This window comes from Ovis aries, chromosome 1 (genome assembly GCF_016772045.2).
Source record: "Ovis aries strain OAR_USU_Benz2616 breed Rambouillet chromosome 1, ARS-UI_Ramb_v3.0, whole genome shotgun sequence".
Taxonomy (NCBI): Eukaryota; Metazoa; Chordata; class Mammalia; order Artiodactyla; family Bovidae; genus Ovis; species Ovis aries.
This window is the reverse complement of record NC_056054.1, coordinates 39,052,283-39,071,473: the sequence shown is the minus strand read 5'-3', so window position 1 is coordinate 39,071,473 and position 19,191 is coordinate 39,052,283. Positions and strand designations below refer to the sequence as shown.

The following is a 19,191-nucleotide window of genomic DNA, read 5'->3' as shown; positions in this document are numbered from 1 at the left end:
AAGTCTAGAAAGAATATTATAGGCACAATCCTAGTTCCCACTTATTGGACAACCTACTGTGAATGAAACACCCTGCCCCAGCTTTTCACAGATCCACTGTTTATGTTCTCAGTGGCCTGCAAAGTTAGAACTAGGTTTCAAGCCCATTTTAAAGACAAGGAGAATGATATTCAAAGGTCATTCAAGGTTTCAAGTGAGATTCAAACTCAGGTCTGTTGGCTGCCAAAACTATGCTTTTAACTACTGAGTTACATTCAGGGGCTGAATGTAAACGTTCTAAGATGAATAAGATGCCAATGAGCTCAAGATCTCCTGCCAAATGCTGGTAATCCTGCTCTGAGATTCTGAGAGTTCTGCCTGTCCCCTCAACAGGCAGCGTGGCATCTCTGCACCCAGGGCACAAGGCAGTCTTTGCTATTTAAGATCTCCTGAACACTCTCTTCCTTCCCCTTGTTCCAAGTTAACCATGTTGAGCTTAATTTATCCACCGCGGAAGGATTCAGGGTTTGGTTGACCCTGCTAAGATTTGAAATTACAGTTCTTGAGTCTAATTTTAAACCTAGCGCAGAGAACATTTTTTTCCTAGCTAGGACATCCAAACAAAATACAATACCACCCTCCCCCTCTTAAAAAAAATCTGGTTTCTTTCTGAAATCAAAAGAGTGTTTTGTAAGAAAAAAAAGACACCAAGACATGGTACCTTATTTTGCTTTAATATCCCCAAATACTTGTGTGAATGGGACTATGCTGCAAAATGAGAGAATCTGTAGACAAGTACGTCTCACTCTGAAGAAAGAACTGATTGGAGAGAAGGCACCAGAAACTGCGTTTTGTTGGATGACATGTAAACATTAAATGAGGGAAAGGCTCACCAAGGAGAAAGGAATTCTCACTGTCACATCACGGGGCAGATCCTAAGGATGGACACTGGCCTCATAAACTGATGCTCAAGCTCCATCTTCCAGTGTAGTGTAAACTGGTGCTAAAGAGACAAACACCCACACAGCAGCAGTGCACGCAGGCATGAAAAGGAACTGACAGTAGTTTAAGCCCCTGGGATCTTTCTTTTCTCTTTCCCACATGGCTCTTGCAGGCATATCAATTGGCAGAGCCTTGTAACAGTACCATTTGTCAACAACTGGTTAGTGGAAAAACCAAATCCTAAAAAGCCTGGGTGAATACACTTTGTTTCTGTCTGTGCTCTTCAATCAGATGACTTGGAGGGCCTGGGGTGGAGGGACGTACCACATCTGGCCTGTCTTCTTAGGTGATAACAGTGGGTGCAGTGCGTCCCGTCTTTTCCTGGAGCTGGGACACCTTCAGGGCAATGGAAATTAGGGGGGCCAACATGACCTGAGGGAGACACAAAAAGAACAATCTTAGCCACCACTTTCTCTAGAGCAGATCCAGAGCTCCAGCCCTGACTTGGCCTCTGAGCTCCAAACCCTCATCTGTGTACTCTGATATCCCCAAGGCTCCTCAAACTCTCTAAGTCTAAAAACAAAGACATGGTTCTGTCCCCGCAAAGGAAACCTAGTTCTAGCAGTCCCTGTTTCAACAATGTGACACCACAGTCTATCATATTTAGTAGATAAGCAATTAAGAGTTGATCTTGACACCTCCTTCTCTCATATTCCCATTGTCGAACCCCCAGCATCCTAAGTGACTAACCCTCTGTATCACCGAGTTTTCCCAATCCTAGTGCCAGAGCTCACTAAACCAAGTTCTCCCCTTTACCTGGAACAACGGTGCTTCCACATCAGCTTCTGCATCCTCCAATTTGTTTCCCACACTCTACCCAAAAATATCGTTTCAAAACACAACAACATCACCACCCCACTACCTACTTCTCACTTGAAAAAAAAAAAGAAGTGAAAGTCACTCGGTCATGTCCGACTCTTTGCGACCCTGATGACTGTGGCCCGCCAGGCTTCTCTGTCCATGGAATTCTCCAGGCAAGAGTACTGGAGTGGGCTGCCATTTCCTTCTCCAACTTCTCACTTAATTAAAAAAAAAAAAAAGCATTCTGCTGTTGCTTAGATAAATATTTTTAATATGAAAAAAGAAAACTATGTATCTAGTTGAACTGCCCACTTTATAGATTGAGGAAACTGATACCCAAAGAAGTGAAGTGAGTTGACTTGGTGATTCAAGGGCAGAGCCGAGAGTAGTTCATGTTCTATTGCCCACTGTTGCTTTCCCTCACCTAAATCTCCACCAACTCATTATACCTAGAAGAAAGTTGGAGAACCACTGCACAGGCTCACATACCACTTGCCACTCCCCTGGGGGCTCCAACAGCCCCAGTGAAGTGCTGAGGCTGAGTACCAGCAGCTCCAGAGTAGGGGAAGGCAAGTCCCCACCTGGTAAGAAGGTACCCCTGGGCATGTAGGCACCCTGCATCCTTCACTGCCCTCCCATCCCTAAGGACTACAGTTTAGATGAAACATCTTTCATTCATTCTTTGTATCTACCATGTGTCAGGTATTAAGACAGAGAAGCTCAACTTCCTTTCTTGCTCTTGCTCTATTATTCTGTGGGTCGACAAGGCAGATACCACTGTCTTTGATTTTAGTTTTAGGGATGTCTCAACACCACAGGGATGTGGCAACAACGGAAACTGGTGCCTGGCCACTGGAAAATCTGAGAAAACTTAAGGATCCTTTCATTTCTCTCTTTTTGTAGTAAACAACTGTAAGAGCCACTTCTTCTCAAAAGCTAACCCCATATGTCAGCCACAATATTCTGAACTTTGCATCATTGTCTCCTTAAATTCCTATAACATTGAGGTAAGTAGCATTCTGCCATTTTACAGACAAAGAAACCAAAGCTCAGAACATTAAAAAGACTTACCCAAGGACACACAGGTATTAAGTGGCAGGAACTGAATTTAAAACAAGATCTCTCTAATTCCAAAATGGATACTCAAAAGCACTATGCCGGGGTTTTCAAATGAGTTTCACCGGATTCTAATAAGGTGTTAGAAGGAAAAAGCTTTGTGGGAAAACAGGCGTGGCGAACACTATTTAAACAGGCATCTGTACTGCCAGTCCACTCAGAGCTTCAAGGCACAGTGTGTGTTGTGAGCTGCCAAGGGGCTAACCCACCTCTATACTTCCTAAACTGGTTTTGGCTCTGGAACTCTGGTTGGGGAGCAGCTCCTAAGACAAGGAACAAGGATGATGACTGTCATTATCCCTGGCTCCCAGGGTCCCTCCTCACTCTGACATACTCCTGGAGACACTCTGGGTGGGGCTGGGAACCCAAAATACAAGTTGCAAGTCCAAACACTCTCCCATAAAGACCTTTCTTTCTGGGTCATGAAACAGTCTCTCCCTCCCTAACCCCTACTCCAGCCTTCCTACCCCCTACCCCAGCCCTCCCTACCCTGTTCAGTTCAGTTCAGTTGCTCAGTCATGTCCCACTCTTTGGGACCCCATGAATCACAGCACGCCAGGCCTCCCTGTCCATCACCAACTCCCGGAGTTCACTCAGACTCACGTCCATCGAGTCAGTGATGTCATCCAGCCATCTCAACCTCTGTCCCAATCCCTCCCAGCATCAGAGTCTTTGCCAATGAGTCAACTCTTCCCATGAGGTAGCCAAAGTTCTGGAGCTTCAGCTTTAGCATCGTTCCTTCCAAAGAAATCCCAGGGTTGATCTCCTTCAGAATGGACTGGTTGGATCTCCTTGCAGTCCAAGGGACTCTCAAGAGTCTTCTCCAACACCACAGTTCAAAAGCATCAATTCTTCGGCGCTCAGCCTTCTTCACAGTCCAACTCTCACATCCATACATGACTACTGGAAAAACCATAGCCTTGACTAGATGGACCTTAGTCGGCAAAGTAATGTCTCTGCTTTTGAATATGCTATCTAGGTTGGTCATAGCTTTTCTTCCAAGGAGTAAGCGTCTTTTAATTTCATGGCTGCAATCACCATCTGCAGTGATTCTGGAGCCCAAAAAAATAAAGTCTGGCACTGTTTCCCCATCTATTTTCCATGAAGTGATGGGACCAGATGCCATGATCTTCGTTTTCTGAATGTTGAGCTTTAAGCCAACTTTTTCACTCTTCCCTTTCACTTTCATCAAGAGGCTTTTTAGTTCCTCTTCACTTTCTGCCATAAGGGTGGTGTCATCTGCATATCTGAGGTTATTGATATTTCTCCTGGAAATCTTGATTCCAGCTTGTGTTTCTTCCAGTCCAGCGTTTCTCATGATGTACTCTGCATATAAGTTAAATAAGCAGGGTGACAATATACAACTTTGACACACTCCTTTTCCTATTTGGAACCAGTCTGTTGTTCCATGTCCAGTTCTAACTGTTGCTTCCTGACCTGCATACAGATTTCTCAAGAGGCAGGTTAGGTGGTCTGGTATTCCCATCTCTTGAAGAATTTTCCACAATTTATTGTGATCCACACAGTCAAAGGCTTTGGCATAGCCAATAAAGCAGAAATAGATGTTTTCTGGAACTCTCTTGCTTTTTCCATGATCTAGCGGATGTTGGCAATTTGATCTCTGGTTCTTCTGCCTTTTCTAAAACCAGCTTGAACATCAGGAAGTTCACGGTTCACATATTGTTGAAGCCTGGCTTGGAGAATTTTGACCATTACTTTACTAGCGTGTGAAATGAGTGTAATTGTATGATAGCTGGAGCATTCTTTGGCATTGCCTTTCTTTGGGATCGGAATGAAAACTGACCTTTCCCAGTCCTGTGGCCACTACTGACTTTTCCAAATTTGCTGGCATATTGAGTGCAGCACTTTCACAGCATCATCTTTCAGGATTTGAAATAGCTCCACTGGAATTTCATCACCTCCACTAGCTTTGTTCGTAGTGATGCTTTCTAAGGCCCACTTGACTTCACATTCCAGGATGTCTGGCTCTAGATGAGTGATCACACCATCGTGATTATCCGGGTCGTGAAGATCTTTTTTGTACAGTTCTTCCGTGTATTCTTGCCACCTCTTCTTAATATCTTCTGCTTCTGTTAGGTCCATACCATTTCTGTCCTTTATTCTGTCCCTACCCTGTACCCTGGACCAAATCTGGAATCAATGTGTGTTCTTCAGGGAAGGTGACGAGACTAGCCAAGTGGCAAATAATCACTGACAGATAGAGCACCAGACTGGGGCTGATTGAAAGGTTAGTTCGCTTAAATCTGCCACTTACCAGGCATGTGAACTAACTATTGCTTAACCTTTCTGAGCCTGTTGCCTTATCTGTAGTAGGGATATTAATAGATAAGAATAAGAGATTTGAGAATGGAATGAGTATACCAATTTGGATAATGGCTTTCGAACAGAGCTTGACAAACATAAAATGCTCAGATAATTGTTAGCTATTTTTGTTTTCTGACGTACTGAAGGAGACATGAAGGAGAGAGAGCCGACCTGTTGGAGCATTTGAGAGATGAGCTGTGACGATGCAGGTGAAATGGAACCACTATCCCCGCCTCCAAAGGGAAGAACCAGCCAGGGCTCAGGGCTCGGGCATTACCTGGGGGTCCTGGTAGATCTTGGCGAGATCCTTCTCGTAGCTGTCGATGTACAGTCGGATGGTGGCGCCCGCGCTCCCAGTGCCGCTCAGTCGAAAGATGATGCGAGAACCGTCTGCAAAAAGGAGCCGCAAGCCCTGGGAAAGATAACAGCGTTTGTTTGTTTGTTTTCTCACCCCTAGAAGGGACAGTGAAGGCTGGAAAATTTTGAGGGGTTCATTTGGAGATCTAACGTCATCCATATTTGATCAATCATGGCTCTTGAGAAACAGCCTGAGTTGAGCCCCATGAGCCTGCCTTTGGTCAGCCTGTCACTGCATCCAGCCAATGGGGGCTGGCTTATGGAAGAGAAGCATCTCCAGGGTCAGGTGGGAGACCGGATCCTGGGGAGGCTGGCTGACACAACACCGGCCTTCTCATCCCACTTCCCTGTGATTTATGGGCTAACCATTCCAGTTTGAAGCTTAATAAATAAGTAAATAAGCTGTGGTAGATGGAGAGGGTGGGACGAGTTCAAAGAGTCGCATGGAAACATATACATTACCATATGTAAAATTAGATAGCCAGTGGGAATTTGCTGTATGATGCAGGGAGCTCAAACCTGGTGCTCTGTGACAAACTAAAGGGGTGGGATGAAGTGGGAGGTGAGAGGGAGTTTTAAGAGGGAGTGGACATGTGTATACCTATGGATGATTCACGTTAATGTATGGCAGAAACCAACACAACATTGTAAAGCAGTTATCCTCCAACTAAAAAATAAATAAATTTATAAAAACAAACAAACAAAGAGCTGCTAGACACAGAGAGTCAATGTCCAGATCAGGAGGAAAACAAGATCAGAATGGGCTGAAACCAGAGCAGATGAAGTTTCAAGTGGACCAGAGGATGGGCTCTTTGCAAAATCCTCATAGAGAGCCTCAAAAAGAGGTCAGGGAGCCAGGTGCCCCAAATTAGTAGAGGCCAGCTATTCCAACCTACTGAGCAGGATCCAGTGGTCAGTCTCCACCAGCACCTGGTGATGCAAAAGAGGGTCCACGTGGGTGCAATGCCAAGCCCAGTCTCTCTCTCTCCAGCCCTCTCTCTTCCCTCTCTGGCCACATCTCTTGTCCTCAATAATCTTGGTTCAGGGGAAAAAGGATGGGGACTCTTGAGATAAGAAGGCTGGCTGAGACAGTTACTTGAAGACCCTTCAGTCTTGCTAAGTATGTCAGTTCTTCCACAGAAAGAAGTCTGTACGAAGCTGATGATCAACCAAAAGGAAAGATACTACCTCTCATCTACTATTTGTCACCCGATCCCATCCAGTGTTTCATCGCACCACTCAGCAGTGAAGACGGCAGGTGAAAAACCCAGAGGACCTTCCCAGTTAGTCAGTGTGAGAAGGACACAGTTAACATCCATTTACCATTTCTTGCTTTCTAGGCATATACCAGAGTTGGTCTCCTTCCCCGCAGCCTCAACCTGGAGCTTCTACGTTCTTTCCACTTGATTGTAGATGCTGTATCTACTTCAGAAGATTTTCCCTCCTCCCTGGTTTTTCTGCTTATAGATCGTGGAGCTGCTGACTTCCTTAGAGTGCAGAGAGCAGGGACTGCGCCGATGGCCCTCCCACGCACACCTGACTCCTGGTAGACGTGGGTTGCAGTGCAGAGTTGGGGGTTACCTCTCCTAAAGGTCTGCTCTCTCTTTGAAGGCTTCACCACAAAAACTTCTGCTCTGCTCTGCCGTGCACTGGGCTCCACCCTCCCCTTTCCTACACCCCCACTCCAGGCCTCTCTTTTTCTAATTAGCTCAGACATCATTTACAATCATCCAGATTGGAACCAAAGTTCTCCCAGATGGTGAAAAGGCATAAGGAAAAAAAGCCACAGGGCCAACATTTTGAGAAACGGATACTCCAGGCACCAAGGGTCACTGTGGCCAGGCTCCATCCACCCATCTACTACCTGCTCTCCAAAGAGAGACTTCAAATAAATCCTGCAGCCCAACTCCTTCAAAGCATGCTGGATGCCTTGAGAAGGACCAGGCCAAAAATCTGGATCAGAAAAAAAAGCTAATTGGAAAGCTTTAGCAGAGTCTTATCTCCCTCTTAATCATCTCTGTTTCTATCTTAAAAAAAAAATTTTTTTTTTTATTGTGGACCGTTTTTAAAGTCTTTATTGAATTTGTTACAATATTGTTCCTGTTTTATGTTTTTGGGCCACGAGGCATGTGGGATCTTATTGAATCCGCATCCCTTGCATTGGAAGGTGAAGTCTCAACCACTGGACCACCAGGGAAGTCCCTCTGTTTCTAAATTCTGAGTCCATTCTGTGACAACAGCAACAGAACCGAAGGAGAGAGGAGCCTGGGCCTGGGTGTTTGTGAGAAGCCTGGAGAAGGGCTGACATGCCCAGCACCCAGCGAGAGAAGCCCTAACAACTCTGTCTCCATCTGGATACTGTCTCCACCTGGATATCTTCCAGGGTCTCCACTGTGGTGCACACTGCTATGTTAGGGTCAGCTTCAAGTCATGTGCTACAGGTGATAACAGCGAATGTTTCTAAGTTCACAAATGGTTTGTCTGGGTTTTTTCTTCTTTTTTAGAAATTAGAATAGATCACAGAAACATCTATGAAGAGATCACTCTCATGCCATGCTGGCATTCTGCTATAGTCTCTTGAGAGAGAGGGAGGAGGTTGAGATTGAAGGCAGCAGCTCTGCATCTTTTTAAGATTTTAGGGCTCTTTTCTGTGCACACATTCGACATGACCTCTTACATAGAATTCTGGAGAATGTAAAAGTCCTTCTGGAGTCTAGACTCAGCATCCCAGAATGAGGGCATAGGGGTGAGCGTAGAATCAGGGCATAAACCACGTTACCTACAGGTACCTGTGCAAATCATATGTGACTCGGCAGAAAGTCACTTCAGAAAACAGGGCAGCAAAAGACAAATGACCAAGAAAACTTTTTCTTTTTTCTCTTGAGATTTCAGAGACCAAGCTCCAGGGACTCTCTCCCACGTACACATACATCTGTTCCTACCTGATTTCTTGAAATGCTTCCATCCACCGGATCGCTGTACTCAAAGTTATCAATTTTTTCCACGGTGTAAACTTTGTCACCCACTGGAAACTGTTTCCCCACGAAGGAGCGATCAGAAATCAGGGCCTCCAACTCCTTCATCATTTTGTTTGCGCCCTCGGCTTCCACCTCCTCATAATCATACCTGGGAGAAATCACAAAGTTGAGGCTGACTTCAAATCACACCAACGCATATCAGCACTTTTTGCATCATTTGTTTGGCCCTCCCCTCAAACAGCTAACTTCAGAAGAAGCTGGCAAAAATATGAGTGTGTCATTCTCTGGGGATGGAGCAGGCCAGGGATGAAAGGAAGCGTTTGGAAGGTTTCAGGAAAGGGTTAGGTGCTTCTGAATGAGCAGAAAACTCCCATTTGGGCTTTTCTACAGAATAAAGCTCTTAGCAGCTTCAAAGGCTTTTGAGAGATGCAATCTAACATTGAATCACCACCTCCAGCCGTAGAAACAAAAGCAGTGTTATCTCTGAAGAAGGCTGCATGAAGGCACACGTGACTCAGGCACTGCTCTTCCAAATAGCTGGAGCTTCTTTGGGATCCATGCTGGAAGGCTCCCAGGCTGGGACCTGCCTGAGGCTGCTGAGATGTTGGCTGAGGAGAGTTCCAGTCTCCACAGGAGCTTCCACGAGTAAGGCCAAGTTTTCACTGACCAAATGAAGGAGCCAAGCCCTGACTCATTCTTTTTTTAAGCCCTAACTCTTTACACCTGGAACGCCTCCCTCCTCTCAGTGAGAGTGGATTCTGATCCACAGTGTTCACCCCGACAGAGCAGCCTGGTGTGGATGCAAATAGGCCAAGAGAAAAATAAAAGCATATTACAAATGAAATGCTCTGACTGTTATTTTTCCTCCAAGAATTGTTCTTGACTTCTTTCTTGTGAGGTTAAAGATTCTTACAGGTGGCTTTCCTTGTCCTGGTGGCACACACCCGCTTGAGAGAGTTATTTTTTAGAGGCTCAAGATAGCAGAGTCTATATTTATTTGCAATAGTGAAACAAATATATATGTGCAAGATGACACCTCTGAGACATGAGAAATACCAGGGAATTAAGGCCAACTATTCTGGCTCCAGGATTCTATGAATCAAGGACAGCAGTCCCCTTAATCCTGAAGTCAGCTCTTTCCCCCAGTTAAAATGATAAACAGCACGAAATTACAACCAGGTGTTTGTGCTTTACATCTGTGACCTTTGGGTGTTTGAGGGAAATGTTCTATAAATCCTAGGCACAGAGGGGTATAATGGAAAGAATCTGGGCTCTGGAATCAGAAGGAGCTATGAATTCAGCCTTTATTGGTTACTAACTGTGCAACTATGGGCAAGTTGCCTCATTTCTCAGAATCTCAGTTGCCTGATCGATAACTGTTTTGCGGCTGATGTGAAACAAGGCATGCAAAGAGCACTTTTGTTAAATGAATGGAGGGTAGAATGGAATCTTAACCAACCATAGATTCAGGTTCTAAGGACTTTGTTTGTAATACTTGGTTAGCAGTTATTTAAGATTAACAAAAATATGTTGATAGTTTTTAGATGGAGGCTTCTAACTGATTCAAGAGTGACCCTCTGTTTGAACAAACTGTTCTAATCTTAGTCCATTCTATCTACTGTTCACTTGTTAACTCATTTATCTATTCAAAGCATATTTATACAATGTCACTATGAATTAAGTGTTTGGTGATACCATGGAGCACAAAAACAGACATGACCCTGCCTTCATGATCCTCTGGGCTCTAGAGAGTTCATGACTGCTGTTCTGAATTACCAGATTTTTCTGGTTCTTAGAAAGTAGAGATACTTGCTGTATTTGCCAGGGCTACTGTGTGGCAGATATTACTTACACCTTCCACCAAAGAATAACTTGAGGGAGGAAGATAGCAATGAACTTGTCCAAAGTTGAGAAAAGTTTTCTGATTAACGAGACCAAGTTGCTTAAGGGTGAATTCTTTCTCGACTATCCAAAGATCATGGACCATTGAATCTGTGATATAGTTTTTAAATTCTCTAGTCTCAACTCACCTATTTTTACAGAGACGGGAACTGAAGTTCAGAGAAATTATATCTTTACATTTATTACAGATACGTAATTTATCTAATATCCTTGCTCTCATATTTCTTTTCCATAATTAGAATAGTGAGATCCAGGGGGAAACATCTGTTATTTTTACACTTACTAGGGCAAAGGCAAATTGAAATTAGTGAAAAGCACACTGGAAAAAATGCTAATGCATCTTAAAAATAGAAATATGTATGGTAAAGAAGACTTACTAACTATTCTAAGTATTTTGTCCATTGAGAAGCCCCAGTGCCTGGCAGAAAGTAGGTACACGGTCAGTATTTATTGAATCAATGAATGAAGCATTGACAACTACACAGCCTTTGGGGACCTATTTTAATGAGTCAGAAAAGTTGATTTACTAAACATAATTGTTTCCATAATTTCAGAAAAAGTTTCCATATTTTCAGTGTCTCAGAGTTCATAAAACACTTTCAGGCTCATATTTCATTTAATCCATTCAATAGCTAGACTACTATTTCCATCTCTATAAATGAGAAAACTCAGTACAGAAAGAGGTTAAATGACTTCCCAATCTACTCGGGGGCAGAAATAAAATTCTAATCCATTTTTCTGAATCCAAATCCAATGCTATTATCATGCCCATCTGATAGGTACATTTAAAAGGCTGACAAAACATTCATTCTTTTGAATAAGTTAACTAAAAATTTTAAGCCTTGTTCTTTATAGCTAACATTAAAGTTGACTTCATCTCAACCCCAACTGAATTGTTTTAAAAATCCCCAATAGATTTAAAGATCCCCAATAGACAGAAGTGAATGAACTGAGGCTTTATTAACACTTAAGACAGGAAAGAATTTGTAGGCATGAGATTTCTCTCTGCCCACTTCCCCGCACCACCTCTGTTCCTGGCCAGGCTGTGGCTTACCTGGTGAAGAAATTCCGCCCATACTTTTGCCAGTGATCTTTTAGAATGTCCTCCACACTCTGTTTGCGGGTGGCTAGAATGGAGAGCCAAGCAAGGACAGCCCAGAGACCATCTTTCTCACGGATGTGGTCAGAACCTGGTGGGGGACAGCAAGCAGCTGTGAGAAGTGTGACTTCCCTAAAATACTTGAGAATAAACTCAGTGGTAAACATGATCCAACCAAAAGTCATAAAATTTTACTGAGAAACCTGAATACACAGAAGGAACCACTTAAGGAATAAAGCCACATACTACTGAAAAAAAGTTGATGCTTTCCTAAGTAATTTAGAAGTTTAAGGCAAATGCCAATAAAAATGTCAGTGGAATAACTCGGCAGAATGTGATCTATCAATTATGAAGTATGAACTTGAGGGGGGAAAAAACAAAAGAACATGACCATTGTGAATTTTTAATAATTAAAATAATTAATTATTGTTCATGCAACAAAAGAGATCACCTGGAAGGAGACTCAAACACATATGAGACCTGAACAAATGATAAACGTGTCACTTCAATGCTGTAAGAAAGAATGGATTACTTTTTAAGTAGTATTCGTATAACTAGTTAAACAGTTGGGAAAAAATCAGTTTTTTCCCTATAAAATACCATGCCAAAAAGAATTCCAGATGAATTATACATTAAACACCATGCCAAAAAGAATTCCAGATGAATTATACATTCAAATATAAAAACTGAAAACCTTTAAATACTAGGATATATACATATCCTATACACACAGACACACATATACAATTGTTTCTAATCTTAGAGATGGTAAACACATATAAATTCAAAATTCATGAAGGAAAAAGTCTCTCTAGTTGTCTACTTGAAAATTAGCATTTCTATCAGCAAAACTACTATGGATAAAATTAAAAGGCCATTGCCCAACTAAAAAAAATTTAAACATTTACAAATAAACTAGATGTTTAAAGCAAAATAGAAAAAGCTCTTATATATTAATAAGGAAAAAGCAAAGCCTCAACAGAAATATAGGCCACAAGAATATAAATAGGCAATTCATCAAAAAAATGAATACAGGTACCTGATTAACAGAATATTTATATATATATAATATAATATTATTTTTAAGAAGACAAATTTAAGTTAAAGACATGATAAGAAATTGCTACTTGTTTGACAAATGGCCACAGATTTATAAATGAGAACACCTAATACTAGGGAAGGTATAAGGAAAATGGGATTCCAACATGCTGTTTCTGGGAGGGTTACAGTCCTTCTAGAGAGCAATTTGGCAAAAAGTATGAAAGCCTTAAAAATTGATCTGCTTGTGGATCCAGGAACTCCAGTTCTAGGACATCTTTCTTTAACCAAAAAGGATTTAGTTAAACAAACCATGGCACATCTGTCTCTTGCTGAGGTCCTTGCTAAAATCTTGACTGAAAATAACATAGTAGCGCATTTGGATGTACTTATATGCATGGAGAGGTCTTGCCAGGTGGTACAGTGGTAAAGAATCTGCTTGCCAATGCAGGAGAAACAAGAGATGTGGGTTCAATTCCTGGGTCAAGAAGATCCCCTGGAGGAGGAAATGGCAACCTGCTCCAGTATTCTTGACTGGCGAATCCTATGGACAAAGGAGCCTGGTGGGCTACAACCACGGGGTCGTAAGAGTCTGACATGATTGAGCAACTGAGCACACACACACACACACACACACACACACACACACACACACACACACACTTATGCATGGAGCCCCTTTTCCAAGAATCTGATCTGGAACAGAATTCTAATTTTTTGCCTTTAATGTCCTTATTCTAAAAAAAAAAAAAAAAACAAGTGATATTGAGCTCCACTTTCTGATTTCTAAATAGGATTCAATAAAATTCCTCTCAGGAGAAGGCAATGGCACCTCACTCCAGTACTCTTTCCTGGAAGATCCCATGGATGGAGGAGCCTGGTAGGCTGCAGTCCATGGGGTCACTAAGAGTCAGACATGACTGAGCGACTTCACTTTCACTTTTCACTTTCATGCACTGGAGAAGGAAATGGCAGCCCACTCCAGTGTTCTTGCCTGGAGAATCCCAGGGACAGGGGAGCCTGGGGGGCTGCCGTCTATGGGGTCGCACAGAGTAGGACACGACTGAAGTGACTTAGCAGCAGCAGCAGCAGCACAATCCCTCTAATAATGTTTTGCATACAATCATGCCTTGAAATCTTCATGCGCCTCTCTGTCCTTGACCTCTCACTGGGTCTTATTTTCCTTAGTGTGAGAGTAGCACCATGCTGGCAAGGAGGCATGAAGTAAGTTTGTTTCCTTCCTCTCTTCATCCTTTTAGACCCAGCTCAAATATCTTCTCCAATCTAGCTCCCAGCTTCCCTAGGCAGTTATGAGCTACTTGCTCTTCTTATATAGGGACTGCTTAAACATGTGGTGCAGCACCATGCTTGCTCCTTAAGCCTCAGTAATTCATCTGTGAGCATTTCACACCTCAACCATGTATTTCTTGGAGGCATCTCTTATTTACCCTTACATGGAATATATTAAATATCAGATTGTGAAGGAGCACATGAATGAATTAATCAATTAATTAATCTACTGCAATATCTTCTCTCTTTTTTGGTTCATAAAAATGCACAATTTTTTCCTCCCCAAAAGAGTCTTTCTAAGACACCACTTTTAGAGACAGTGGTTCTCAAAACCTGTATGCTGGCAAAACTAGAGATATTAAGTAATACTTTTAGCACATTATACAAGAAAGTTACAAATGTTTACCTAATTTTATTAGCTATGGACTTTTATTTGCCTTTACTGCTCTTTCAAGCAACAGAAAGTTAGCTCTCTGGCTTCTACAGCTTTTGCAGAGGATGATATGCTTTGGCAGCAGTTTACCTTCAGCAGTAAGATCCCGGCAGCTATTTCTGTATATGAGAATTCATGACAGAGGTGTATAGCTTGGAATTATTTCTCTGTGAGCCCCTAAGTTTGTTTTTCTTTATTCTGTCCTTCCTTCCTTTTTGTTTTCTTTTTTCTATTTTGGGGGGAGGGGGAGACTAGACTGAAAGCATAGTCCTTTGTGCTTTTCCTGTTCTAAGAATTAGCTTTTTCCTTCATGTAGACATGAAAATAAAATCTAAAAATCTTACCCAACTTTAACCAAGTTACTTGGAGATAACTAAATCACACACCTAATATTTTTAAACAAAATATCTGCCTTGCATAACATAAATAAATATTATCTTGCATTTACACAATCTCTAGTCTCTTTTGAAAATTCTCATTAATCTCACTAATCACCTTGGATATATCAAAATGCTGGGTAACTCTAATACTTAAAAAGTCTGGGTAAATTTCATTTTCTTTAGAGTTCTAATGAATGATGACAAGTTACTAGTGAAAAAAAGGCAATGGTGTGTAGATGTGTTTCTCAAGCTACTGTTGTTTTTGCAGGTATGGCAGTTTTGGGTCAGTGAAAAATGCTTTATATTTAAGAATCAGAAAACCTGAATCTGAAACTTACTTAGAAGCTGCTTGAATTTGGACAAATCACTTTTCTGAGCCTCATTTCTGAGCCTCATACAGTGTCTTCAACTGTAAAATGGGGGTAATGCCACCTTTCTCACACAATTTTAAGACTCTTCTGTGAGAAAGGATGAAAATGTTTTATAAACTGTTAAGTACCATGCAAAGCAGGCAAATTCTTTACTGTCTGCACCACCAGGGAAGCCCGAGTACCATATAACAGTTGAAACCAATATAAGATACCATTATGAGTAAGGCAAAAATAAACTTTTAGAGAAAATTAATACTCTCCACTATCTCATTAAGCTTTCAAAAATAATGTCCCTTAACTATACATACTGGGGAAGAAAATGGAATATAACCGAATATGCTCTTTTTTTCTGTGCAATGGGATTACAGTGTTTTTCTCTTCTTCCCCAATTTTCCTATTATGAATATGAATTACTGGTATCATTTTTTAATTAAAAAAAAAAAAAGAAACCAAGCCCACTTAAGTGTAAGGAAGAGGAAACATTATCAGCAAGCACTAGTCCTAACTGCAAGCTTTGCTTCAGGTCTCTTCAAACTTGGTCCAGTTCAGGGACCAGCTAAGCCCATGGGGATTCTGCCCTTTCAGCATCTTCAAACACCTGTCACTTGACTTGGGCCTAATCAGCACCTTGTGATATGTATAAACTCTGCTCAGTCAGAGCACACTCTGGGTCCTAGCCAAGAAAAATGTCAACCTTTGCTGAGGGAGCCAAGCGCCAACAGTTTGGGGATTAGGTTTCATTTACCAATTCGAATACCTCAGGAGTGCCCAGGCTCCTGCTGTTGCCAGGCCACGGTCTGTGGATGGGCCGTGGCAGCTGAAAAGGAGCTCCACAGAGTTCTCTGGAAACCTGAGCACCTGCCTATCTCTTTCTCTGGCCATCTCTATTTCTCCTTCCATCTCCTAAACATGCTGTTTTCTCTGCCTGGAAATTTCTACCCCACATATAACTATTAGCCTGGCTAACATCTGTAACTACTTTCAACTTCCTTCTTATCCAGGATGCCTTCCTTGGTATCCTCTGTGTTTACCTCTATTCTATCACACCCCGTCAGTTCTTACCCCACCCTACACTCTGAGCTGTACCTGGTTCACGCTTGGTGTGCAGCCAGCTCTCAGGAAGCGTTTGCCCAGAGAACGACCAGACCCCAGCTGACTGGCTGGTGGTCCAGCAGACCTGCTCTGTCCTCTCTGGCTTCTACTGCACAGCTGACTTCCCTCTGCAAGGGCAGGAAAGTGCCTCAGGAAGCCTTTCCCACACCACCCCCGCCTTCAAGGGGAAGCTCCCCCTCGGCAACCCTCAAACTTTCCATCTAGCTGTTTATCCTGCACTACCTCATAACTGCCCCAGAATTTGTGTTTCCTTTGGAGGAAATTGGTAAGCACTTGACAGGCAGAAAATGTGTCTTAACCCAAACTCCATTTTACACTCAACAAGTATCAGTCAGCGTCTACCATGTTCTAAGAATGTGAGAAAACACCGAGATGAGTGAGACACGTTCCTTGCCCTCACAGATGAGCAAGATGGAGAGCTAGACATGCAGGTAACAGTTTAACTGAGTTAGTTATAATTAGGGTATCAGCCCAGTGCTGTTGGGATAGTCTGTCTGGGAAATTTCCCAGAGAGAGGATGTTCTAACCTTCCTGTGGAGACATTTACCTACAGGAAAATGTACTCGAAGGTATGCAAATTAGAACAGGCAGAGAACTAGATAGAAAAACCTAATCCCCTCACCACAAAACCAGGTTAGGAGCCCTGGGTATACAGTCCCTGGCACATCCTGTACTTCAGATTCTATTGCTTTGCACACTTGAGATAACCTGGCCAGGGTCTGACTTCCTTCCTCAAATGTGGGCTCCATGGAGCCTTCCACAGGGAGGCTGTGCTTACCACTGTGTTCCCTGAACCTAATTCAGTATCTGGGACAGAGCCAAAGCTCAACAAACATTTGAAGAATGAGCTGATGAAGTATAAATATGAAGCGTTTTTAATAAGAAATTAAAATTAAAGGAAATTTGCAAAGCATGAATGCTGTACTTCTCTAAGAGACCACTCCCATATAATATATATCATCTCTAGAACCTTTTCAAGATGAGACAGGAGAAAAATATTACTAACCTCTAGACTGGGCCAGATCAGAATTTACTGGCCTATTTCCTTAATATACCAAGTTAGTCCTCATCCTAGTTTCCTAGGTTGAGGAAGCCCCCTCCCTCCTTTTCCCAAGGAAGAATTTCAAAAGCAGTGACATTCTAGTTTATTCAGTGACTTCACATTTCTTCCCGTTTTCCCAAGAATTCAAGATTTCCCTCTACCATCATGTATAAACACATGCATCATCACCCACAATTTGAGAGGAAAATAACTGTACCATGAGCTCAACCAAAAACAGGAAGTTCACCCTGTCCCATTCTGGTACCATAACAAAAACACCTTCATCCCTGGCATTTGTGACGCTGATGGCTGAGGAGTGTCATAGCCTTGGTGGCCACAATAATCACGTGAGACAGTCGCTGTCTCTCCACCATGAACAGACTAACGTGTACTTGGTAAGAGTACTCTTACAGCTTGTGCATTTAAATGCTAGTGATTTGTTTTATTTGGTGAGTCAGTTCTTGTGAAGTCTGACTCTTTTGCACCTCTTTGCAAGTAAATTTCTCCTTTTCTTTTATAAAAGGTCATCTTGTCTCACAAAGACTGTGGGTCCTCAGCTCTGCACTATGGAATAGAGTGGTGCTGAGTCCCAGATTCTGCCAGAGGTGAGTGTTTAAGCAGAAGAGCACTGACTAGACACTCATGACTCCATCAAAACACAGGAAACTATACTGGATAATGTTTAGTCCCTTCTTTTCCAACACCAGGGCTCTGGTTTGTCTGAATGGAGGGTGCCAAGTGAGTAGTGTGTTCTCTCATTCATTCAACAAGGATTTGCTGAACACCTATTATATTCTGGGATTTATACCAGGCTGTGAGGATATGATAGAGAACAAGACAAATATGACTCCTGTCCTCATGGAGCTTACAGTATAGTGGAACCAACAGACATTAATTGAATAATTATAAATACTTGTAAAATGACAGCTGTACTATGTTCAAGGAAGGAGAGGTGTGTGGTGCTGTGAGATCTAATAATAAGAGGATTTGACCCACTCTGGAAAGTTAGGGAGGCTTTCCTGAGAAATTGCCTCTACTCTAATTTAGAAAAACACACAAATAAATGACCTAGCACTCAATTAAGCTACAGAATTCAAATATTTCAAAGCTTGTAGGATCACTAATGTCCATCCTGAGATGCTCTGTAAAGGAACTGTTGGAAACTGTTGCCAACAAGGGACATAGCAGGTGGAACCTAACTCCTCTCTAAACAAGTAGATCAGAAGTTCAGTTAAGTAAGTTCAGCTGCGCTCACTCAGCAGTGGTGATCCATGGCTATGAGCCTGGCTTTGTAAATGTTTTTCTCATAAATATTATGGAACAATTGTCTTTTTTTCCAAAGAGAGAGCGAACAAGTTTGTGGATTTTTCTCAGGATGAATCCTTTCTTTTGATATAAAAGATATCAAAGGGAAGATAAAACCATGGTTGGCACTTAGTATTTGATGATGAGTTAATAAATAAATAAATAAGAACAAGCCTTAACAAGGAATAATTTAAAGTCTAATGCCTGGGTTCAAAGAAATCAGTCCCACAAATGTAATCTGGGGATTTTTCTTGGCAAATGCTACTGAGTAAAAGCTTAAAGGGGTATAATTATCTACAACATTAAATCAGCTAAACAGTATTATGAAATGTCCAAAAAGCTAACATAAATGAAAGTCATATCAAGAAATGTACAGGGTCCAGTTCTCTAGAAATAGTCATCCATCAACTCTCTACTTGTCAAGTCAACCCTGGAGGATTTGGGCTCAGTTCTAGACATGATCTTCTATGAGGGGCACTGGTGAATGGGGAAACAATTAGAAACTAGTGCTAGGTATATAAACAATATGAAGTGAGGGATGACTGGAGGACTAGGCGTGGGTGGTCAGGGGAAGAGAGGACCTGAGAACTGCCCTCTGGTATCTGAAGGCCTGTCATGCGAGGCAGGAGCAGCTTGCGCACCCTGTCTCCAATCCTGTTC

At 42.2% G+C, this 19,191-nt stretch overlaps 1 protein-coding gene across 3 annotated transcripts in view; it reads right to left on the bottom strand.

The window, feature by feature from the left end:
• Positions 1-694: 694 nt before the first annotated feature.
• PGM1 (phosphoglucomutase 1) overlaps positions 695-19,191 on the bottom strand; it is a 68,467-nt gene continuing 49,970 nt past the window's right edge. For all 3 annotated transcript variants that reach the window (XM_004002041.6, XM_004002042.6, XM_060410545.1), the window contains exons 8-11: positions 11,515-11,650; positions 8,523-8,706; positions 5,501-5,635; positions 695-1,353 (exon numbers count right to left, since the gene is read on the bottom strand). In XM_004002041.6, the coding sequence (XP_004002090.1) occupies positions 1,264-1,353; positions 5,501-5,635; positions 8,523-8,706; positions 11,515-11,650 (545 nt within the window). In that variant the 3' untranslated portion in view covers positions 695-1,263. The remainder of the gene's footprint in view (positions 1,354-5,500; positions 5,636-8,522; positions 8,707-11,514; positions 11,651-19,191) is intronic.